Below are 23,724 nucleotides of genomic sequence, written 5' to 3' on the forward strand. Positions count from 1 at the left end.
CGTTCATGAGTGATAGAAGAAGATGTATATTATTTAATCAATGATGCCATAAGTATTTCTTCTCTTCTCCTCGCACGCTTTTCTATTCTTACCAAAATTATCACCCTTATGAATAACAATACAATAGAGCGTATGCGTTAATTTTAAAAAGGAAGGGGAGTGAATATTGCACCGAGTGGTCCATCGAAATCTGAAGACTAATACATTCAATAAATATTGGAGATTGAGTGATTGAAGTTAATTCATATTTCGATATATTAAACCATAAATAATTATTTACAATACAAAACAAATATCTGAGCTCTCGGATTACGTACGAGTCGATAAAATGACATTTGAACGTGATCAACGAATTTCCATTCGGGTACTCCAAGAAGTTGGACGTCTTCAGAACCACCGTCTACGCTGTCAGCAAGTCTGAAACGTTGGAGAGGAAGAAGGGCTCTGTTAAAAAGGGCCAACTGGGCCTGGATGAATAAAATAAAACATCCCAGGCTAATCTCCTCAAGTCGATAAAGGGCAGAAGCAAGATATCTTGGGATTTACCACCAGACTGTCCAGAGAGCTATCAATAAAGTGTGTGTCAGGGTGAAGAGGTCACTTTTGATACCATTAATTAAAGAACCCCATTTCCTCCGATGCAAAACTCTTTTTAACTCTTTTTTGACAATTTTGGGCCCACTACAGCTCTGACGCCATCCAACACATTTATAGTGCATGCCGAAGGGAATGCTTGAACTGTCTGTTATATAAATACTGAGGCCCTCAAAGCCACTGTCAGCCAGCAGGGAGACGCTATAATAGAGGACTACATCCGCAGTGAGTGTTAAGCCTTCCCCCCAACCTGGAAGTCATAATTACAGCTAAGGGCGGCTACATTAATGATTAATTGAGCTCAGATATGCATCTATTTATAGCATTAATTTTGTTAATTAATAAATTGTATTTTGTTCAAGTTTAAAATTCAAAGTATTCAGATTTATAATTTACGACTCGCTTTAGAGTTGTAAAAAAACGTTCAGTTAAAATGAATGAAATTTGTATGCGTTTTAGTCAACTCATATTTTTTACAACTCTATACTATATTGAGTTGTAAAAAATACTCCTCTTCTTCTACAAAAATAATGAGTTATAGACATATTCTGCAAATGTTTTATATATTCAAGGATACTTCCTACTTCTAACATAACACGGAACCCCTATGGAAATTGATTTATTATTTATACTTTTTTGAATGATCATTACTTTTTGTTGGAGAAGTGTTTCATTTACTATCAATTAAAGGCATTATTGTGTAATTTGATATTCTTGTCGGAGGGAGATAAATTTTTTGAAATATTCTTATACGTTTTACCCTTCAATTGTATCACGCAACCTCCTTTCCTCCAAAAAGAAATAGAAGAAAGAACATTAATTAATTGTAAATTAGAGTATTCTTCCCAAATAGGAAATTATTACTCAGTAATTGTTGGAAATGTTCACAGTTTAAACATAAATAGTTCGAATTCAACAGATCAAATCACTAGTTAGGAGGGGGGACAAAACATCGACAACTGACAACAAAATGTATATATTTATGCGTTCGCGAGATAACGCCGTGCTTATATTTTAAATACTTTTCATATAAATTCAATAAAGAACGCTTCTTTTTAAACCTTTTGAAACACTTGCCGGATTTTCTCAACTTGGCATGTTTGTAATCAAAAACGACCTTTAAAAATTAACTCTCCCAATAGCCCTTCGTTTTTCGATATATTTTTTCGTTAGTTTGATAAGAGACCCAATCATTTATTATTTTGGTTGAACCCATTAAATACATACATCGTGCATAAATGTCTAATTTATTTCAGATGAATTAGATATAAATATAGCATTTGCTACCGCAAGGTTAAAGTTTTTATCTAATTTTCCAAGATGAGATAACCTTGAGTATGCGGTGCGTACAAAGTCGATGTCTTCAGTGATATTTAAAGCATGGTTGATCTCTTGCAGAGTATTCTTTTTTGCACCTAACCTTATCAATAGCAAACGATTTACAATCGTAAGGATGGAAAAAACAGTATTCCCTCCAGGACTTGAGACTTTGTTGTACAAGGATTTTGTATAAAAATTGATTAAGGAAACTTATTAGATAAACAACATGTCTAAAAAAAACCTATGGAAAAGATGGGAAAAATTCCTTGTATTACAAGCCCAAGTTGAGTCACAATTCTTTGTTCTAAAGTCCAAGTCCTTAAATATTTTCCTTGAGTCATCCGATTATTTTTAATTTTTGTACTGAGGCCTGCAAGCGATTCATCACTACATTCATCGAATCCCCTCGTTATATGAAAAATAAAATATGATTTCCTCAGAACATAGGTATATATTTATCAGTGCACAAAATGAAGCATGTATCAGTTGCAAGCAAAAACTATTGTGCTCAAAGAACAAAACCAACCAAACATGAATTTGACACAAAAACATAACTCAATGAGTTATATATTCCACGAAAGATTATTGTCTCTGAAGAAGTCATCCACGAGTTTCTTCACATCGACTGCCTTGGTTGTTGTTGTAGTAAGAGGCTTACAAAATAAAAAATCTTCCTTTATCCCGTCTTCTTACAATAAGCCAGCTTAGATTAAAAATGTCAGTGTTCTTAAAAGAATTTTTGCAAGGCTTGAAATAAGATCTGCAACTACTTAAGCAAGATATCCTTGCTCAATGTTCATGCCTCGGATTCTTTCTGCCGATAGTGTCATTTGAGAGAGGAATTACAGAAAACTTTTCTTCAGCAGCTTTTCCAGTATTTTATTGCAATCTTTAACACAGCTGGTTTTACAAGTGTTACACGAATGGTGGATGGTTTGCCCTACTTTGCAACGAAGTAGGCAATTTCGTACGATGCTGTGAGTATTGGTTTGTCCATGGGTACAAAGCCAAGAACAAGCAGATTAGCCTATTTATCAAATCTTGCTCACTTCACCTTGAATTCCGCATGTGTTGAGTTCTCGAGTTCTCGTATTTCCCATCTCCATGTAGAAATAGGAAGTGTTTCTTTAGTTTTGCTGTTCCTATACTATAATTGCTCAACTTGGCAGTGCAAATCATGCAATGATTTTGCTGACTCCTATCTGGTATCTTAATACACGTGAATCCATATTGTACGTATTCGTAAGATCACTTTTTATTTTTGCTCGACATACTACCAATTACGTACAATCACTGGAGACAAAATTTACTACTGAGTGCACAAAGTTCCCTACATCACAGATATCAAAGCTTAGCAATGTGGCCTGATCACATACAGCAAATTCGGATAATCGGAGTGTAACTTAACAAATAACACGAATAGGGTGTTTTTTTTTTTGTAAAACCTTTTAACTTAGCAACTAAATATTTATAATCTAAGACGAAGAAGAAACTTTTTTTGAAACTCACAGCGGGTCCACCCCCGTTGCCTTTTCATGTAGATATCCCCCTCTCTGAGTGATGCGACGCTGTTGCGGTACATTTTCTATGAAAGCAAGTAGCCTTGATTGATAGTCACGTGAGTGGATGCGTGGAGCTTGTCGAACCCATGAAAAGTGTCTCACCGATCACCTTGGATTCGATCGAACCAAGGTTAAGATCCACTGGTTTAGAGTATTTTATTGTAAGATCAAGTCAAGTCGCTAGTCCCTTTTTTTTGAATTAGTGTAAAATCGGTCTAAAAACTAAAAGGACTAAAGTTGATAAAATTTGTGAGTCCTAGGAGGGGTGTCATATGGGATAGTAACTCCCCGTAAATAAGTACCCCGTACAAATCCCATATTTCATAAGTATTCCCCTGTTTAAATCCCCAATGGGAAAAGTATCTTGTGAAATTATTACTCTATATTTATATGATTGAAATTATTTTTAAAAATGTAGGTAAGTCACAAAAGAGGGTGTGCAGTAATCCTTTTTCTCCCCCACGTATTAAGTTGCTTGAACTGCTGATCGATAAGAAGTTTCGTGACGCATAAAACGCCATAAATATGTGCATCTTTTAAATCATAAATTTGATGAATGTTTCTTAAAGACATAAAAACAAAATTCCCTAATAATATTCTAGAGGGTTTAAAAAATATTGGCATTGCAAAAATTCAAGAAAAAGTCGCAATACAGCTTCAATCCAAAAACTAAAATGACTTATGAAATGGCTTTGACATTTTGGATTAAAAATTACCCTTCTAATTAATAGAGTATTATTTTTTAAACGTAAAGAAGCTTGAACATTTTTCTATTAAAAAATTCTAGTAAAAAAATATATAAATTGATTGGGGGGCATCAGTTTTTATAAGATTAAATAGTTTTTAATCGCTAATGAAAAGAGGATGTACTGAACTGTAGATTTTTCTTGGCAACTTCAGGCAAGAAATCACTCCTTCTAGTTGACAGAGAAAATTTTTAAAAAGACGTAACAAAGCTTAAATATTTATCTATTCATTAGTAAAAAAAATATACAAATTGATTGACGGAATCCGTTTCTATGAGATTACGAAGTTTGTTGTCAGTAATAAATAAAATGGCTATTTCTTTATCTTTAAATTGGCTTCATTATTTTTGGGCCAAAAATGACCTTTCTAATTAATGGAAAATTTTGTTATTTTAAATGTAAGGAAGCTTGAATATTTTTCTATTCATTAGTGAAAAAAATATATAAATTGATTAAGAGCATCAGTTTTAATGAGAATTTAAAATTTGTAGATGCTATGTTTTTGTTATACTCATTCTTTTCCGATCACTGAACCTCGTACAATTCAAATCAAGGAAAGTGTAGGTTTCGTGATTCAAACTACGACATCCCTAAATGTAGAAGGACATAATTTAAGTGAGAGAATAATTACAAAATCAGTGTGTCATATTTAATATGCCAGTCTTTTGAAACCAGCTATTAGTTCGTGCAATTCAAGGAGAAGATGGATAAGATTCTCGACCACAAATCTCCGTATTTCTCAGTGAATAGCCAATAGATTTTAATAATTGAGGTATTTATGGTACGAAACACTTCATAAAAAACGTAAGACCCCCTTTTCAAATTCATATTTTGACTTTTTTCAGACTTTGTAACATACCTAAAAAATGCATTATCAAATTTAGTCACAATCCATAAGTGTTGATAATGCCAGTTGCGTCATTTGAATTTATTCATCAATATCTCCTGAAGGGTGTATGGCCCTTATCTGTATTAAACAAAGGGGGAAAAGCCATCTTCCGAAAGGCATGTAGACCCTTTGTTCTTATGGACCAAGAACTTTTCTACAAGAAAGATAACTATGACGAAACTGGAGGGAAAGTTAAAGTAAGTTAAACCTAACTTTTTTCAGCATAACACCGTTTCTTAATCAGTCCCATATCACCCCAGGTTTTGTTACGAGTTTTATTTACAGCAACTGAATAGGAAAGAGTAATTCGTTGGGTTCATAAAAGTCTGGGAAACAGTATTGAGAGTCAAAGTATGAGTGGGCATTGGGAGTAACGGCTATGACGAATATTTTAAACATAACATTTTATTGGCGTATAATGGATTCTGATATTAAAGAATATTGTAAATTCTATTGCATGTGGCAGAAGGTTAATCATAAATGGAGGCAAGGGAAACCTCAATTAAAGAATGTTCCTGTTCCAAAAGCAATAATGGAACAGATTGGAACTGATTTAGCATTAGTTCCTGAATGTGACGGATATCGTTACTTTGTATGCACTGGCCATTGATTATTTTTCAAAATGGACTGAAGGAGAGCCCTTGAGAGATAAGATTTCAATTGCAAGCTTTTTATTTAAATTAATTTATCGTCACTCATGTTTGAAAATTCAAATTAATGATCAAGGAAGAGAGTTTGTCAACATTGTATCCACAGAGTTGTTGACAGCCTTTTTTCTCATGTATGGGAGACAGCCAATATTGTCTGTAGATTTTTCCAATCATTTAGATGGTAGTGCCATGACTGATAACGATTCCAATTTTGTTTATGGAAACGATGAGGAAGAAATCAGTGAGTATAATGAGGATGAAGTGACGAAAGTGGAGGAAATTATGATTAATATAAAGATAAAACTATTTGATACAGCATACAATAATATCAAGCTTGCACATGCAACTCAAAAAACTATATACGAACAATAACCATGACTGACTGATTCATCCCTTTCAGAAGGGCAGCAAGTTTTGAAAGACATGTACAGAAAGGACAGGAAAGGTGGTAAAACAGCTTTACCTTTCAAGGGGCCCTGCTTTATTTTAAAGATTCACGACAACAAAGTTTGTATCCTGAAAAATACAAAAAGAGAAATAATGAAGACAAAGCAAAAGATTTCTAATATAAAGCCATTCTTTGTATCTCCCAAGGAAGTCCTCAAACTTAGAGGAAACAAATGAAATAGAGACAGTTGAAGATGATATACAAGTCAAGAAGAATTACAACCCTGTTACTGATTATTGGTAAAATGAAAGGCTGCTTAATTAGAGCTAACTGTTTAGAGCATTCATCACCCAAGAACAAAATTATGTTTACTCATCCAACCTGCAACACTTAAAATGAAAATGATGAATTGGTGATGGCAATTGTTTCTTTTAGTACGTATTTTACACAAGCTCATTATGGGACAGATGGACCAATAAAGGCTTAACTGGTCTATTCAATGTGAATTAAACCAAAAAAACATTTCATTATTTTTATAGGAGAATATCGTTCACTATAACTGGGGCGCAGTCCTCACATATCGAAATTAGACAGGCTATTGTTAGCCATTTAATGACAGAAACGGAAGAATTAAAGAACCATGTATAACGTTGAAGAAAATCTTTGTAGAATGGCGTTACCCAATGAATGTCAACATATGTTGAGCTATTTGCAGCTGCTTATTTGATTAACACAGATATAATGCTGTGGTTGCAGTCAGATGATTGTGCCTTGTTTTAGAAAACACATCCTGAATCGTTCAGTTTGCCTAAGTGATTCAAATCATTGTGAAGAAGTTGCTATATATCTACAACATACCAACAGAAATCATTTCGATTATATCAAAGGAGTTATGTAAATCATTAAATTGTCATTGAAAACCTATTCATAAACTGAAGTATAAATATATACGATTTAAGATGCCTGATATATAAACAGTTAACCTCACTTCCTTTTTTTCTGTCCATCCACTTTTTGTCCATTCTATTTCAAATCCATAATTTGCAAGGGAGTAGCCATTCATTCCAGGAGGTGTACTAACTAGATAAAGGAAAATGGTTGTAGTTATTTCATTAAGGGGGGAGTACTTATTTTGTAAGAGGCGACAAATCCAATATGGGATAAGTACGGGGGAGTAGTTATCCCAAAATGGGATTTGTACGGGAGAGTACTTTTTTATGAGAGTACACATTCCATGCTACACCTGTCCTTAGCGGTCTTTTGTGGTAACTACAACATCTGAAATATATATTATATTTAAATATCTTTATTCTAACTGAGTAAAAAAAATCATCATTCCTTTATATGAAATAAAAGAAAAAAAAGAATACAAAGTACAAGAATTTTGGAAGACGTATTTATGCTACTGCAAGAGTTAAGAAGCTGACCTCTTCCGCTACGTACTTTTGTTGGATCTGAGGGACATTTTCCGCATGGTCTTGACCATCAGAATGATATTTTTCAGGAGGCATCATATCATGTCGGGGTCACCAATGTTAAGATTTAAATATCTTTATTCTAACTGAGTAAGAATGATCATTCCTTTTTAAGAAAATAAAAAGAAAAAAAACAAGAAAAAGAATACTAGGTACTATGATGAATAATTAATATTATCTAAGCAAGTCGAACTCCTACATATATTATCGACGAATGATAAATAAGAAATTGTAACTACAACAGCTGAAATATCGATTATATTCTCGACGAGGGAGAAACAACAAATTGTATCCCCGTTCTTTGAGAAACGGAGCATATCTATAGAATAATTTATTACTTTATTTATTTATAAAAAAGAATATGTTATGAAATAGACATGACTTATCAAGAGAGATGAGGGAATCGACAGCTGACTACAAAATAAATGGGGTATCTTTGTGTTAGCGAGACAACATTGTGATCAGTTTAAAAGGATCTAGCCATGAAGTTACTCTAATCTCGATTTCTATGAAAATAAACTAGTTAAGTTAACGTCAATCTTCATTTTTTTAAAACTATTTTTAATTTAAATTAAATTAACTCACCCAGCCTTGGTTAAATTAAAGTTAATTTCAATATAAAAAAAGAACTATTTAAGTTAGTCCATTGAGAGATTTCAACTAATAATAACAAAATAAATAATAATTGATAAACTAAAAATTAACTATTTAAGTTGAAGTTAAAATAAGGCTGTTTAAATATTAAATAGTTAAGTTCAATATTAATTAAATTAGTTAAGTTAAATTGAATTAACTTGCCCAACTCTGCTTTCAATTGAATATTACTAAGCAATATTATAATACATTATCGAATAAAATACTATGTAGATTTTAATATGTCAAAATATATATAATCTTAAAAAGTTGAAGAAATAGTATGATGGTGATACATGATAGTATATAAGAGATATATAGCAGTTGGTATGATTGAATTATTTGGCCTACTACCAGATGACTTCGTCCCTTTTTTCGGTTTCTTTCCCGAGGAAAGGTTGCGTGATACAAAAAATCTAACGACGTGTGATATCTCAAGGAAAAAATGAGAGAAGAAAAAAAGGAAAAGTGTCTACATGGAAAAAATGGCAGGAGAAAACATAGAAAATTGTCTATCTGGAAAAAATGGCTAGATTCGTTTAAACTGATATCACAAAGAAAAAATGGCAGTTTAAAGAATGGTAAGAGGAAACAAAGGAAAATTGTCTATGTGGAAAAAATGGCTAGATTCGTTTGAACTGATATTTCAAGAAAGAAATGTTAGGAAAAATGTCTATGTGGCAAAAGTTGCTAGATTCATTGAAACTGATATAACCAAACCTATTACAAATATATATAGTATATATTTGTATGTATATGTATATAGATAAAAGAAAAATACACAAATACGACCGTGGTTCGAATGGAAGAAGTGCTAATCAGTAATTCATCACTTCATTCTCCAATTACTTAAAGATTGACGAACAAGCATTAACATAATATATTATCTATTGAGAAATACAAGGCACCTGAAATTTCAGGGGTCTGGATTCTCTGTCTCAAGGAAGGAGTCGACCCCAATCCCTTATGAAGCCTGGTAATTTTGTCCCTCGTAGAATTTGGAATCCGAACTTCTCTTGAGATGGATAGTCAAGTTATAAGTCTATTCCTACAATTTCCTCTATCTTCTTTTGGTCCTAACTGTTGGAGAACCTAGAAGTCCAGTTCTTCCAGTTTAATGATTGAAGAATGTTTTTAAGATCTAAAAATCAAATTTATCTCTCTTAGAATGATTAAAATGTGTTGTTTTTATATACTTTTAGTTTATGGTAGTAACTTCAAACTGTTGTAGCACCTATTAGTATTTGTAGTTAACATATCTTACTTTATATTTCACATCCAGAGCCTTATAATATCTGAATCTCAAAGTGAATGGATCCCGTCAGAGTTTCAACGCCTGAATATATTGATTGTTATTTAGAGATGAATGGATTCCAACTCTAAGAAGGAATCCACTCTATACTCTCGTATGAAGGTTAACTTGGTTTGGTTCGCTTCTTAGGATAAATTTTCATCACATCATCAATCCCGTATATATCAGAAATCGAGCATCTCTTGTTACGGATAAAGTATCTCAAATCTCTTCTTTTGTCCTAATTCTTAGAGAACAGCGAAGTATTTCGGTCTTTAATGAATGAAAATCGTTCTAAGCATATGAAAAGCATATCTAAATTAAAAATGTGTCGCTCCATTTATCCAAATGCTTAATCATGTTGTGATAATCCTAATAAACATATTTTACTTTTTTATATTACATATACGACATTAAGTATCTTATTTTATTCCTTTATGGTTGTAGTGTCTGGAAGAGGGCGGGTGAATTGTGATCTGTAATTTTGTCGCTTACATTCTCGCTCCCTCGAATCTTCAAACATTTTAAATTCAGTTAAGTCTATGTAGGTTATGGGTCTTTTTATTTTAATCATGTAAACAATATATATAATCTTCCTATTAAAATATTTAATTTATAATAGTTATAACTAATCACTTGAGAATAAAAAATTAGACATAAAACAAACTATTGGCTCCTCCAGAGCTGATCTATAAACTCTTTCTAAATAGATGACACATAAATAAAAAATGCAAAATAAGACAAATCCAAGAAAAGAGATGCACCTTCGTGAGCTATTTAATCTCGTTGAAGTAAAAGTAGATGATGGTAGGAAAATAAAAGGCTACCCACCATCAACGGACAAGAGCTATTAATCCTATAATTCATCAATAAATATTCTTTTCGTTCTATCGATAGAGCTTCTTCTATTTCTTCAATCCTCAACCATGATTCATTGAAGTGCCACAAGTCAATAAGTCCATTCAAAATAGACTAATCATCTCATATCCATAATTCCTTACTCATTCTTCTTATAAATTATAAACAGTACATGAGTAAAGTTCGAATCGATAATATGGAAAGGCGGCGAAGATGTCATGCGACAAAATTTCCTCGAGAAAACATTACCAATGCCCAAATGTAGGGGGCTAAAATGTTAGGCACAAATTAAATAAAACCATATATCTGACCCTAAAATGTAATAAAAAAAATGTTATTGAATCGTTATACAATTTTTTTGAAGGCCATTTGATGAAGATGTAATGGAAATTTATTTATTGTACCAAGTAAACATGCGTCTTCTTCTATTATGATGAAATGTATTACGTCAGTGCAAATGTTCTTTTAATAAAGCAAATCTATAGCAGTAAAGCAAAGTTAGTCTCTTCGTCGACGTCGAATAAATCTGAGTACTAACGCTCGTTTATAACTACTTGAGCAATCGTACATCAAGTAATCATTAATGTTTGATTGACATCTATTCAAAATGATAGGTTTATAGGCACTCCGAAAATTATTTCTAAAATATGACAGATTTCGTACGAATTGGCATTTAGAAGACGAATATTCCTATAAAGAAAGTCTTAGTAAACTTTCTTTGCAATGAAGAAATCCTTCTCAAAGATATATTAGTTTTTAACAATAACGCTTTAAAAAAAATTAAATATCAACAATGAATAATAAATTAATTTTTGTGGTTTCTTAACCATTAATAAATTGCTATGTTCACATCCAAATATCTGATGTGGTCTAAATACAATGGATTAAACATAATTTGTAGGTATCCGTTATGGACGATGACCAACTTGAGATTCATAAAAAATAACTTCAATATTAATTTCAAAATAACAAAGTCAAACAAATAAGTATTTTGTTATATTTAGAATAAATACACTTTTATTAAAAAAATTCGTTGAGTACAAGTTGTAATTTGTACAAGATGATATTTGGATGTGCAGTCAATATCTTCTTTGTTTACAACATCAACCTTTTCAATTATGATTTGAAGCTAAAACAAGTGATATATATTGCAGAACTATGAATTAATTAGTGTGCCATGGAACTATGATTAATTATTCAGTCAAAGACTACATATAACTTCTATCATTGCAATATAATTATTACAAGTAAATGTATTATTTAAAATGCTTCATCTCATTCCTTGATTGCAAAAGCTTAACCAATTTGGCTTCACAAGTTGCAACTTGTGCACAACATATAAGTTTAAAAATATCGTCTGAACTCAATAATTAGGGATCACAGTTCGTCATCCAAATGACGGGAATTCTTTATTTTAATAGATCGCTGTTTCTTGATGCTGGAGAGCTTTTCATATGCCTCTTGAATAGCAATAAACCTAAAAAGAATGCGTTAAACTCCCGTGTCAAATATTTATAAATGTCTACGAAAAATATTAATACTTAGAATGAGCTGTATCCTTTTCCTTGGTATTAATAAATTTATCCGGATGCCATATCCTCGACAAAGCTTTATATTTTGATTTTATTTCTGACTGCGTAGCGTTTAGAGGAAGATCTAAAACCTTCAGGGAATTTTTTTCTCCTAGTGGATCCAAGGAATCCATAAGTTGTTGCGCAGTAGAAAAGAAACCAAACTCCAGCATATGTTGGAAGAGTTTACGAAGATTTTTAGAGAATTCCTGCACGGCTGGAGACTTCAAAAAGTTTTTAATAGCGTGTCGAAACTTGATTTCATCACCAGCAGCAGTCATCACAGTGAAGTTGAAATATAGGAATGAGAAAATGAGACCCAAATAGATCAGTCCTAAATAAAAATCCGCACTTATTATAGATGAACACGTAGAACAGAGGTGTCAAACATATGATCAGGACTTGATATTCAGTTTGGGGATAAATCTACATTGTTAAATGTAGTAATAAACTAACAAAAATTAGTTTTTTCGACTGGTCTAGGCAAATTTAGATGAGACTGGCTCAAGTGAAGTTTGACACCCCTGACATATAATCTTAAGTACCTAAAATAATTAGGACAACAGTTGATTTAACTCTCGATTTAGACTCCTCTTCAGGAAGCCGCCAATTTCTGGAGAATATTTGGAATATTATAACACCAATCAATGTCATCACAAATATGGGTATAAAGAAAACTACTAAGTAACAGGCAATCAGAGTAGGAAAGATGGATCCCTTTTCCTTTCCAATATTACCAACCATCCATATCCCGAACGCAACAAAGATAGGAGTTAAAACATGCCTCAATGGTGAAAGATCAATACCGATTTCCCCCTCTTCTGGAATAGCTAAATGAATGAGTACTCCAAATGCATTTCCAACAATCATTTGTCCTATGATTCGTCCAATCTAAATTACATTGAAGTTATTAAAAATATATATATTCATGATACAGAATTGGATTGGTCTTACACGTATTGGTGGTTTTTTTGTTTCATAGGTATGGTCCGGGGATTGATTGGCCTCTCGAACATAGGTTGGAATTCTCCATAGATCTCGAATCCATCCCAATCCAAAGAAACCACCTGTCAATGTGTATCATTAGAAATGTTATATATGATAAATAGATCATAAAACTTTAAAACCTACCCGGTAAACAAAACCATATGAATGATTGTTTATAACGTTTCAGATAAAAGTGATGTAAACCCAACCATCCACCAATTAGCCATAAAAAATAAGAGATACACAAGCTTTTAGAACCCATGTCTTATATTAATTAAAATCGCATTTCTTTACAAGAAGCTATGCTGCCTCTACATAACTATATAAACGTGCGGTATATGCGAGGATTCCAGGTAAATAATATATATATATATTTTTTTTTTTTGAAGTTTGAGAAAATGATAAGAAAGAAAAAAAAACAACACGTCACATAACATACTTTATGCATGATTTGAAAGATCAATCAAATTTGAATCCGAACATAATTAATAATAGCAATCATATTTAAGTGTCAGTCAGGACTCCATCCAACGGGGAAAATATACATAATGACTCAATTGAGTCATGGAATTCCATCATGAAAATTTCTACCATAGTGACGTCATTGACGTATTTGTAAAAAAAATATTGACATTATAAACAGAGAGTTTATATTGCTATAGGGAGGTGCACTGGCTAAATCACGCAACCTGGTATGATAAAAAATATCATTTTAATTTTTATTAATGAGAAATTATTCTTGAACGACTAATATGATTTTTAACTGAATATTTTATTATTCAAATGTATTTCTTAAGATAATAATAGGGAATACGGCTCATGGGTATAGAGATGTAATAATATTTTTCGAGCTCAAATTGATAAGATTGAATTATTTGTTATTCAATAAATTATTAAGTGATGTACTTATTACAATTATAATTTATTAATAAGAATTTGATTGTTATTTTTTTGTTGTATATTATTTTCAAAAATCGTTTATTCCTTCCGTTGAGCTCCATTTTTTTATTAATTATGCTACATCTTATATTATTCTTAAAGTAAGATACATTTTCCGTCTTACCGGTTCAACAATGTAATGCATCGAAAATTCTCACTTGAAACTACTAGCAAAAAAAGTAATAATATAAACTACTAAAGAGTCCATAATCCTTTTACTTCGTTTATCTATGGAAATTATGAATTTCTATTGGATAAGATGAGAAAAAGGAAGAATTTCATCTATGGTCATATTGAAGACTTAATACAGTATACTCCAAACGTATTAAAAACTTTAGTACTGGTCCTACTGAAATGGCATGAAAGTTTGAGGTATCTTTACGATATGAGATGGCAACTAAAGGCTGTATATATATCAACGGCTTGCTTACTCAAAATTCATATAATAAAATGGATGCTAACTTGACAGATTGTCTGGTGAATAAAATGGCTTGTGTCTTTTATTTTGCCTATTTGAGAAAGGAATAGTTTAGAAGAGGTACCTTTCATTCCTTTGAGAATAAAAGGATGTTTTACAAGTACATACTTTTTCAAAAGTGTATATAATGTGCATTTACCCATATGGACATTTTTATAACGACGGAGCATTAAAAGACGTTCCCAAGAAAGTATCAAGACTTTTTTACGCCAAGAAAAGAGTAGCCTCCTCAAGTATTCTGTATTTAAACTATCTAAGTATTTTAATGATGAAAGTGGAATTTGCTTCTTCCATTAATGTGTATAAAGAAAACAATAGATTATATCTTGTGGGAGTGCAAATGTTTATCAAAAACTTATGGGGACGTTGTTCAAATAGTTAGTAACTTATTCAATCAAAAACTGGGCAAAGAATACTTTCTATTTAATTGGAATAATGAAAAAGTGGATGCAATCATTTTAAAACGCAATTTATATCGTCTATAAATTACGTGTTTACTTATATAAAAAACGAAACATTTCTCCATCTTTTCACTCAACCTTTATAATAAATTTTCTGTATTGGGACAGTGTTCTTATCTAATGTCACAACTTTTTAAAATTTTAAAGGTTATTTAATTATTTTAAAAAAAAAACATATTTTGGATAGATGTACTTGAAATTTTTGAAAAGATTTGAGATTTGATTGAGACGAATTTTAATGAATAAAATTGTAATATTTATTAAAGTTTTGCTTAATTAATAGATCCGGAACGAGAAAAGTAGGATAATTTAAGATAAAAATGTTCATTCTAATAGTTAATTTCCACATACTACATAGAAATTTGGATTGTATAACGATGTAATGACATTTTTTAAATACATTTTAGGTTCAAATATATAACAAAACTAGGCAATAGAGGGATAAATATCAACTACGGTGACGTAACATAAAAACATTCCATATGAATGAACAAATATATCATTACTAATGATTCATTAGTGAACATCCATTGAAGTAAAGATTGGCCTTTTTTGAAACTCTCATCCACTTTTTATTTTTGTAGCGTGAGGCTATTTTTCGATAAAAAAAATATAAATATTTTCGAACCAACCTAAAATATATATTGAAAAAAATTGTTACATATACTAAAAACACCCCAAAAAAGGATTATTTATAACTTTTTGTTACTTGATGAAAATATTAATATATTTTAATGAAATTTCACAGATATTTGCATCAGGTCCATACACATTACCAATTAAAGACAAAGTCGGAGCATCAGCCTAATTATAATATTAATTATAGATAAATATCAATATGAAGCGTTTACACCTTGGCCGGGCTCTGCTGTATCTCCATATGCATATTCCATGTCAAGTATACACACTTATAAGAAATTTACGACAAGATCATCACCAATATTGAATTTTTGATCAAGGTGTTTATCGCAACAAAATAAAAACTATGTCTGAAATTTTAGAGTTGTAAGAGCACAAGGGTCTGTTTGGAATCTCTTCAAACTCGGGCCCTTTTCGAAGGATCCTCGAAATTCAGGGGGATATAAATCCTCTTAGAATTAATTGATTTACTTCAAAATTGCAATATGCGTATCGAAGATTTGGAACAACGTCGCCGGAATGTGGGGGGGGGGATTTACAACTTTATTATAGAAATATAATACTTAGCCTAAAAAAGTGAAGTGGTCAATGGCCCAAATGGCTCCACTGACACTGGTCTGGAGTAAAAGTGAGACAAGTACAATATTATTATTTGAGATATTGGTGTTATCTATTGCTAATTTTCAGAGATGTATAAAATAAAATATGCCCTAGAATTATATTTAAGTTTGATTGTAAAAAATGAAATTTGACGGTAAAAATTGACATGTATACCAAATATTAGTCTCGAGCTATGGATCGAAAATTTATAGTTTTCTCATCGAAATGAGTAGTTTTAAAACTTTGTATGACGTCTATGTTTGCTCATTGGACACCTCAATTGACGTGATCAACAGTTCATTAAAAATATCGGGGTAGACTAAAGTTTTAGGAAGATGAGACTATTAAAAAACAGTATTTGTAGGATCTACACAGACCAATTTGTCTTTTATTACTCTACTTGTATTCTATTAGTGTTTCGAAAGTTTTGTAATCCCTGTTTTACTCGTAGTAGGACTGAGGATCGAAAACAGAGGAATTCCTACCAAGGGAAAGGGAAGTGATCATCTTACAACTAAATAAGGTTGAGTCAGACATTTGCAAACAACCTACTTTTATTTTATTTTTTTCAGGGGAAGGAAGAGGTTTTTTGTCCTTTGTCTATTTAGAGGAATGGTTGAGACACATACACAAAAAAAGATCAGATCCTAAATTCAATATTTATTCATCTAAATTAAACTTAAAATATAGAAACATTTCAATCAACATTTTTTTTAAAACTCTTAGTAGCCTCCGGAAGAAGATCCTGAAAATGAGCCAAAAGAACTTGACTTTATGGCTGATTTAGAATCACTACTAGATGCTCCAGAACTGCTTGATGAAATAGAGCCAGAAAGTGAACTTGAACCTTTATCCAACGATGAACTAGAACCCGATTTCAATGAACTTGATGAAGATTTTTCTGATTCTGATGTATGAGAATCCTTGTTAGAACTTGACATAGCGGAGGAGGAGGAGGATCCAGATGAGGCAGAGGACTTGGATGTTGATGAGGAGGAAGAAGACTTATTGCCGCCTGTGTTGAGAGGTGGAGGTTCTCCTCCATGCCATTTAACTTGTTTGTAGCTATCCTTTCTTGTCATACCAAGTCGTTTTCTTAAACTTTCTAATATCTCTTCTCTCTCTTTGCCCTAAATTAAGGAAGGAAGGAATGGAGTTGAAACAAAATTATTGGGGTGGGGGGTATATAGGCTTTACTCAAACCGGAACCAATTTATAGAATATAGGGAGGAGCTTAAAAATGACGTGGCATTTTGTCAACACCAAAATTACAGAGCTTTAGACTGTTATTATTATATCTTTTTTCCCCCCAAAAATGAGCTCTAGATTCACATTGGTTCCAGGAGTACCAACTGGTTTACTCATACCTTGAGATGTAATGATTTTCGATACTCTGGAGTATCTTCGTATTCCTCGGGGAGTTCTTGAGAAGGTCTATGAAGATCATTCGGATTAATACTCTCAGGATTGATTTTATTAGTCATGGCCTTATAATTTTCAAACATTTTTGCTCCGTGGGAGTCATGTTGAATGTCTTCATTTTTCCAATTGCTTGAAACTCCTTCAGGAACATATGTGGAAATGGCAGGATTTTCACAGTATTTAGTCCACCAGGCCCCTCGATCCAGACATGTATTCTTTGATTGAGATGCACCCATATAACCATCTTGGCCATCGTCTACGTTATATAAGTCGTAACGGTCCATATGTCTCTCACAGTGACCATGAGGACCCAAAAACGTGATCCAGCATCGATATGGATGTCCTGGTTGAGGGATATTTGGTTTCGGATATATGTGGGTTGGTAATTCCTTTAATTGACCGTTTGGTCTATAAACACTCATGACTGGGAGATAATGCTTTGGTGAACAGCGGTTCAATAGAAACTCATAATGTAATTGTGCTGCTCGGTCACAGTCATATTGATTTGCCACATCTATTGTAAAGTATTTCCAGTGTGCCTCAACTAAATGATGGCCCATAGAATCCGCGTATTCATATTCGGAAGACTGTCCTTTAGTTTGATACCAACAGGACTCATTGGTGTAGCCATAGTATGTGATCAAGCATTTGGCCTCTTTTTTAATATTCGTTTCCTACAACGTTAAAAAATGTTTTTAAAAAATTATACGGGTTTAAAAATAAATATATATTTTTTGAATCACTTTTGGTTTTTCTGTCGTGGGCATGGTGAAGAGTGTTTCTTCATGTTTGCTATTAGATTTATTATGAATAATCCACATCTCCATGTTCATGTCAACTTTTGTATCCTTTGAATCTTCAATCACCTATTAAGTAATATCTAATATCATTTTCCAACTTATATATGTAGTACATCAACATAAAAAGAATCTTGAAAAAAATCAAGAAGAGAATGGCTCATAGACCTATTTGAGTTAATTATAGACTTTGTATTCAAATTTGTGGTTCGAGCTAATATGCCCCCGCCCCAAAAAAACAACTATGTTGGTCCCAACATAGTATATTAAATAAAATCAATCAATTTCGTATTCTCTACTTTTCAGCCTCTTCCATTTGTGAAACACCCAAAAGAGGCAAAAAGAATTATTTGTTCATAGAAATGGAGGATCATTTCTATACGAATACAAATGCAATCCACGCTCAATTTTGAGAAATATCCTTCTAGCTTACTTTTGTGTTGACGGGCTACTTATGTGCCTGTATTGGTAGTCCTAATAAATCAAAACATTACCTCTTTATGCTCAAAGAACATTAAATCCAATCTACAGTCAGAGAGTTTTTCTTTTACTTTCTCGAGGTTTTCTTGGAGTTTCTCAACCTTATACTCAAATTTGGCAATGGCAAACTTTACTTCCTTCAATTGCTCCTTGTACTTTGCGGCTTCAAGAAGACGTCGTTTGATTTCTGAGTTCTCGGCTTCTTCATCGTGTATTTTCTTCTTGAGTCTATCATTCTCTGACAAACATCTAGATTTGTCAGAAAAACATTCCTTCAATTTTTCTCCGCCTTCCTTATGCTCAGCTTGCAAGTCATGATATTTCGTTCTGAGTTCATCCAATTCAGCTTGAAGTTCCCTTGCTTTACCTTTCCATGTTTCAATTTCTTCCCTTACGTTGGCAATCGTCGTCTTTTTCTGTTGATCCTCGGTTTGAAGAGACTGTATTGTCTGTTTTAGTTCATCCAAATGCTTTTTGAGTCCAAGATACGCATCAAAGAGAATTTTTCCTTTGCCATGAAGAGCCTCAATATATTTAGCAAGGTCAGCAATCATTGCCTTTAGTCTGGTCAATTCAGCAATGCATTTCCGATGCTCTGAAATCAGCCAAGTCGTGCCTGGTGGGAATTCGCCGGGTGTACAATGCTTTGTGATATTTTTAACCTCTTCACACTGTCGACCACCATGAATCAAATGGAGTACCCGATATCTTTTCAGTTCAAAGGCATCACAATCCGACCAAAAGGGCTCGTCATATCTACATGCTATAATTTACCGTTCAAAAGAGATCATTTTTAGTGTTCAAGTAAATATAAACGTATGCACCTTTGCTCGTATCTCCTGCTCGATCAATATCATCTTTAAAATCCCCATAAGGTGGAATTTCGACCTCTTTGGATGGGGCAGGCTTTGTGTTTGGTGGAGCAGGCTTTGGGTTTGGTGGAGCAGGCTTTGGGTTAGGTGGAGCCGCACTTGATTTCCCGTAGTCTCCAGCATCTATTCCATTGAGTATATTGAACAGGAAATATATCAATAGAGTCCACACACCCGTGTTTCTCATTCTGTTGATCTCTAATGACTATAAGAAAACATATTCCGGGATTTATTAAGTCTCTTTCAGTAGATCGTAAATCAAGGAACTAGAAGCTATACCCTGTGTTTCATACAATGCGGATCCCCTTCATTGTACGTTTATTTAGTATAATTGTTATTATTTTGACTCTTATTTCATATATTGGATGGAAAGTAGAGACTTGGAGCTTTTAGGCTCTGAGTTGAAGGCTCAAAACTGGATTTTGATCCATTGTACATCTTGTGAAACGCCCTTTACCTTGACGCACGTCTACATTCAATATAAATCATTCCTGAATATATGTACTTAGTTGACTTTTAAATTTATGGAGATAATAATTATCTCTCATTGAATAATGATATTTTAAATCAAAAGAGCTCTTCCTTTTTTTTTCTCTGTCTTTAGACATATGTATATGTTACATACAATGTACATATGTCCAATCATTGACTCTCTTAGAAAATGACCGTCAATATAATTCATTTCTTACAAATCTATGTATTTATGTTGGTAGGTATATCATATCTATAAACCAATCTTTTTGTAGGATTATCCTTTGTGTTCTTTTGATCTTTAGGATTAAAAGATACGTCCTCTGGGTGTAAACAAATGCATAACAATAATTTTATCCCTTCTCTAAAAATACATATATATATGTATGTATATTTGTATACAGGGTAAGGATTCGAAAATTATGTAGAAAATTTTAAAAGCCGTTTTCCCTTCTCTGTATTTTTATAAGGTGCCATTTTTATGGCAAACTTTTGAAGCAAAAGTTGGTAATTTAACAATTTTCTACACTTTTTATTCAATATGTTCCCCTGCATTCTGAATGATGGCTTCAATACGGGGACAAACAGAAGCACAACTGGCCTTGATGAAGTCTGAGGAAAAGTTGTTCCACTCATCCGTGATCACGGCCTTCAGGGTATCGACATTCGGGTAAGAATTCTTGTTCGTCTCGCCCTCTAAGTCGATCCAAACAACAAAGTCCAGGTAGTTCACATCGGGCGTGGACGAAGGGTAGAAGTCTCCCGGACAGAAGGCAGCCATTTTCTACTTGCAGAAATGCTTTACCTTCTTGGACGTTTGAACGGGAGTGCAGTCTTGGGTAAACACATAGTTGTCCCGGGGGAACATGTTGTTCAACCATGACAAGACAAAGTACCAAAGGACCTTATATTAGATGTCTTTATTGACTTTCTCTTTGGCTTGGAAGAAGTAGGGAGGCATCTTGCTGCCGTGAGACGCCACGACGCCGAGGACTATGACCTGAGCTGGATGTTTGGCCCTGAAGGTTCCCTTGACCTGATCTCTTGATATAGCCAAGAAGCGATCCTTTATCCTGTTCAGAACAGCTCCTTGGGATCGACATGTTCGTGGAGGAGATTGCATACCCTCTGCCGTTTTGCTTGTTGCTCGGGCATTTCTAATCGCACAAAAATAGGTCACATTGTAGCTTTTTGTCTGCTTTTAAATGGGGCCAAGTACAAAATTGTCAGACTTTTAAAAATGAGGCTAGACGGCCTCGAAGAGGATTCTAATTTTTGAGTCCTCACCCTGTATGTACGTCACTTCCTTACCCTTGTTGTATCACACAACATGCCATACGAAGAGAATCAGGGGAAAAAGTCGAAAATCTGTTGATATTTAGCCAATTTTTCAAATTATGGCATTATTATTCAATAATTGTTGAGAATTGGTCACAGGTTCAAAGTCGCTAACTATAATTCAACCAATCAATGCTCAGAAACCTGATTAGGGAAAAGAAGCAAAATCATCAAGAGCTAACTACCAAATACATTCTATTCTTTTGTTTGAGTAAGGTAACGTTGTGGTACTTAACTTTTAAATACCCCTTGATTTAATAATTACCAATAATGTTATGGTGGTTTCGATGCTCATATACCGTCACAAGGAAAAGCTGTTCCATGCCTCCATCAAAGCCAGGGACACAATGCAGATGGAATGTCTTAGAGGATTTGTTAATGAGGGTACAGTTTTCTACAGGATCTGGAGCCCCTGCAAATGAGAGAGAAAAAAAAGGAAAATCAACATAAAAAAGAAAATAAATAAAAAAGTATAAATAGCTACACTTTTCTCGAAATTACAATTCGATATTGCTTAAAGTAAAACTTGCTATCATCATGAGTTTGATCAACAATTGAACTTTAAAATAAATATTTATTAGTATAATATCAAATTATTAATTGTAATCGATGATTATTCTGATTTATTTACATAAGAGTTACATCCTTTCAAATGTCATTTTATGTCAAAATTTCATGACAATCTATTTTTATAAACGAAATAAGTGATTTAATGCCTGATCTATGTGTGTCAGGTCTTGTTGCCCCTGATTTACATATTTGTACAATTTCAAACATAATTAAAACGGGGAGTATGAGATTTTTATCATTATTGCTAAGTGGTACAAAATTAAGCTACAATTTGGGGCGCTCTTGTTATCAATCCGGTTCTAAATCATATTTGATTAACTAAAATTATGATTATTCAGTTTCAAAAAAATTATGGAAGTAATGGAGAGGGATGGAGAAACATTCTCCAAAGCCTTAAAAATACATCAAGTTACGTAGATGTCATATTAAAAGGTTATAAATATTCCAAAAGTTACAACAAACGAAAATAAGCTCAAGAAGCAAGACCGATAAGGAATTTTTTTTGAAAATAAATCCAATTTTTTTTTTTTTTTTTTAATTTCAAAATATTAATTTTTTCTCAAAAATTCATAGCTATGAATCAAAAATATTTATATTTTTTGGAAATAAATAACAATAATCGAAAAAATCTATTAGTTATTGACAATATATTCTCAGAATATTAATTGTTGTGGAGAAAAATTTCAAATATTAAATTTTTTGGAGAAAAATTTAAAAATCTACAGCTATTCACAGAAAATTAAATTAAATTTCAAATATTAAATTGTTTGAAAAAAAAAAATTAAATATTCAATTTTCTAATAAAAAACAAAAATTCTTTCATTTGAGGGAGCTGCAGCCCTTCCAACACACCCCTGCGGACGCCTCTGAGTTATGTAACACTTGTAAAGGATTCTTTCAAATTCCCAAGTACATCTTGAAATGCCTCCAAGTACCCCCAATGAGTACGCTTACCCCACCCCCATTTGAGAACCACTGCTCTAGATGCCTATAAAGCGTTTTCAATGATAAAAAATAAATGAATAGCATCATAATCGAAGGAGGCATTAACCCACTAACACAAAATATCTAGTGTATTTTTTTGGCAGCTATCAATGTTTCTGTTTCCTTTCCCTTATTCAGTTTTCTGAACTTAGATTGGTTGAATTAGAATTATCTCTTATTAAGATGTGAACCCTTCTATTGAATAATAGTTTCATAGTAAGGAAAAATACCTAATCATTTTAAGGATATTGTTTGTTTCTTTTAGTGTGCAAGCTTGCGTGATATATTAATTTTACGGCGTGTAGGGGCTCAAAGTGGATATTTTACAACATAAAATGTACAATTCCAATAAATATATATCAAACTAAATCATATAGCTTTAAAAACAAACAAAAAAACATCGTTCCTCCATTGAATACTACTAGATGCCAATGACAAACACTGAAATCAAAGTAACATGTTTTGAAAATCTCTATAAGATGTCTAAATTTGTAACATTAATTTTTGATCGAGTTTTGAGAGTTAAAAAAAATCCGGGTATTTAGATTTTTTGTGAAAAAGTTCAAAAATCCATAGTTATTCTCAAAAAAATTACATTTTTGGAAAAAAAAAATTCAAAAATCCACAGCTACTCATACAAAATGGAATTATTTGTAAAAAAATTTCATTTTTTTGAAAAAAAAAGTTAAAAAATTAAAAACATGTTCTG

The 23,724-nt window shown here is 32.6% G+C and overlaps 2 protein-coding genes and 1 long non-coding RNA gene across 3 annotated transcripts; 1 reads left to right on the forward strand and 2 right to left on the reverse strand.

Annotated features, from left to right (window-relative positions):
* The first annotated feature begins 8,978 nt into the window (after window positions 1–8,978).
* LOC121130197 (uncharacterized) lies at window positions 8,979–9,950 on the forward strand. Its single transcript, XR_005868621.2, has 2 exons — window positions 8,979–9,465; window positions 9,540–9,950. It is a non-coding gene; the product is annotated as an uncharacterized lncRNA (long non-coding RNA).
* Window positions 9,951–11,389: 1,439 nt separating this feature from the next.
* On the reverse strand, window positions 11,390–13,570 carry wus (TM2 and DnaJ domain-containing protein wurst). Its single transcript, XM_040725955.2, has 5 exons — window positions 13,109–13,570; window positions 12,932–13,044; window positions 12,523–12,868; window positions 11,948–12,311; window positions 11,390–11,883 (listed from the first exon to the last, which is right to left on the reverse strand). The coding sequence occupies exons 1-5, from the start codon at window positions 13,224–13,226 to the stop codon at window positions 11,784–11,786; spliced, it is 1,041 nt and encodes a 346-aa protein (XP_040581889.1). The 5' UTR covers window positions 13,227–13,570; the 3' UTR covers window positions 11,390–11,783.
* A 3,158-nt stretch (window positions 13,571–16,728) lies between these two features.
* On the reverse strand, window positions 16,729–19,858 carry LOC121130336 (uncharacterized). Its single transcript, XM_040726091.2, has 5 exons — window positions 19,605–19,858; window positions 18,795–19,543; window positions 18,247–18,369; window positions 17,449–18,177; window positions 16,729–17,211 (listed from the first exon to the last, which is right to left on the reverse strand). The coding sequence occupies exons 1-5, from the start codon at window positions 19,837–19,839 to the stop codon at window positions 16,804–16,806; spliced, it is 2,244 nt and encodes a 747-aa protein (XP_040582025.1). The 5' UTR covers window positions 19,840–19,858; the 3' UTR covers window positions 16,729–16,803.
* Between the last annotated feature and the right edge of the window lie 3,866 nt (window positions 19,859–23,724).

The sequence above is a fragment of the Lepeophtheirus salmonis genome, chromosome Z (genome assembly GCF_016086655.4).
Source record: "Lepeophtheirus salmonis chromosome Z, UVic_Lsal_1.4, whole genome shotgun sequence".
In the NCBI taxonomy this organism is placed as follows: domain Eukaryota; kingdom Metazoa; phylum Arthropoda; class Copepoda; order Siphonostomatoida; family Caligidae; genus Lepeophtheirus; species Lepeophtheirus salmonis.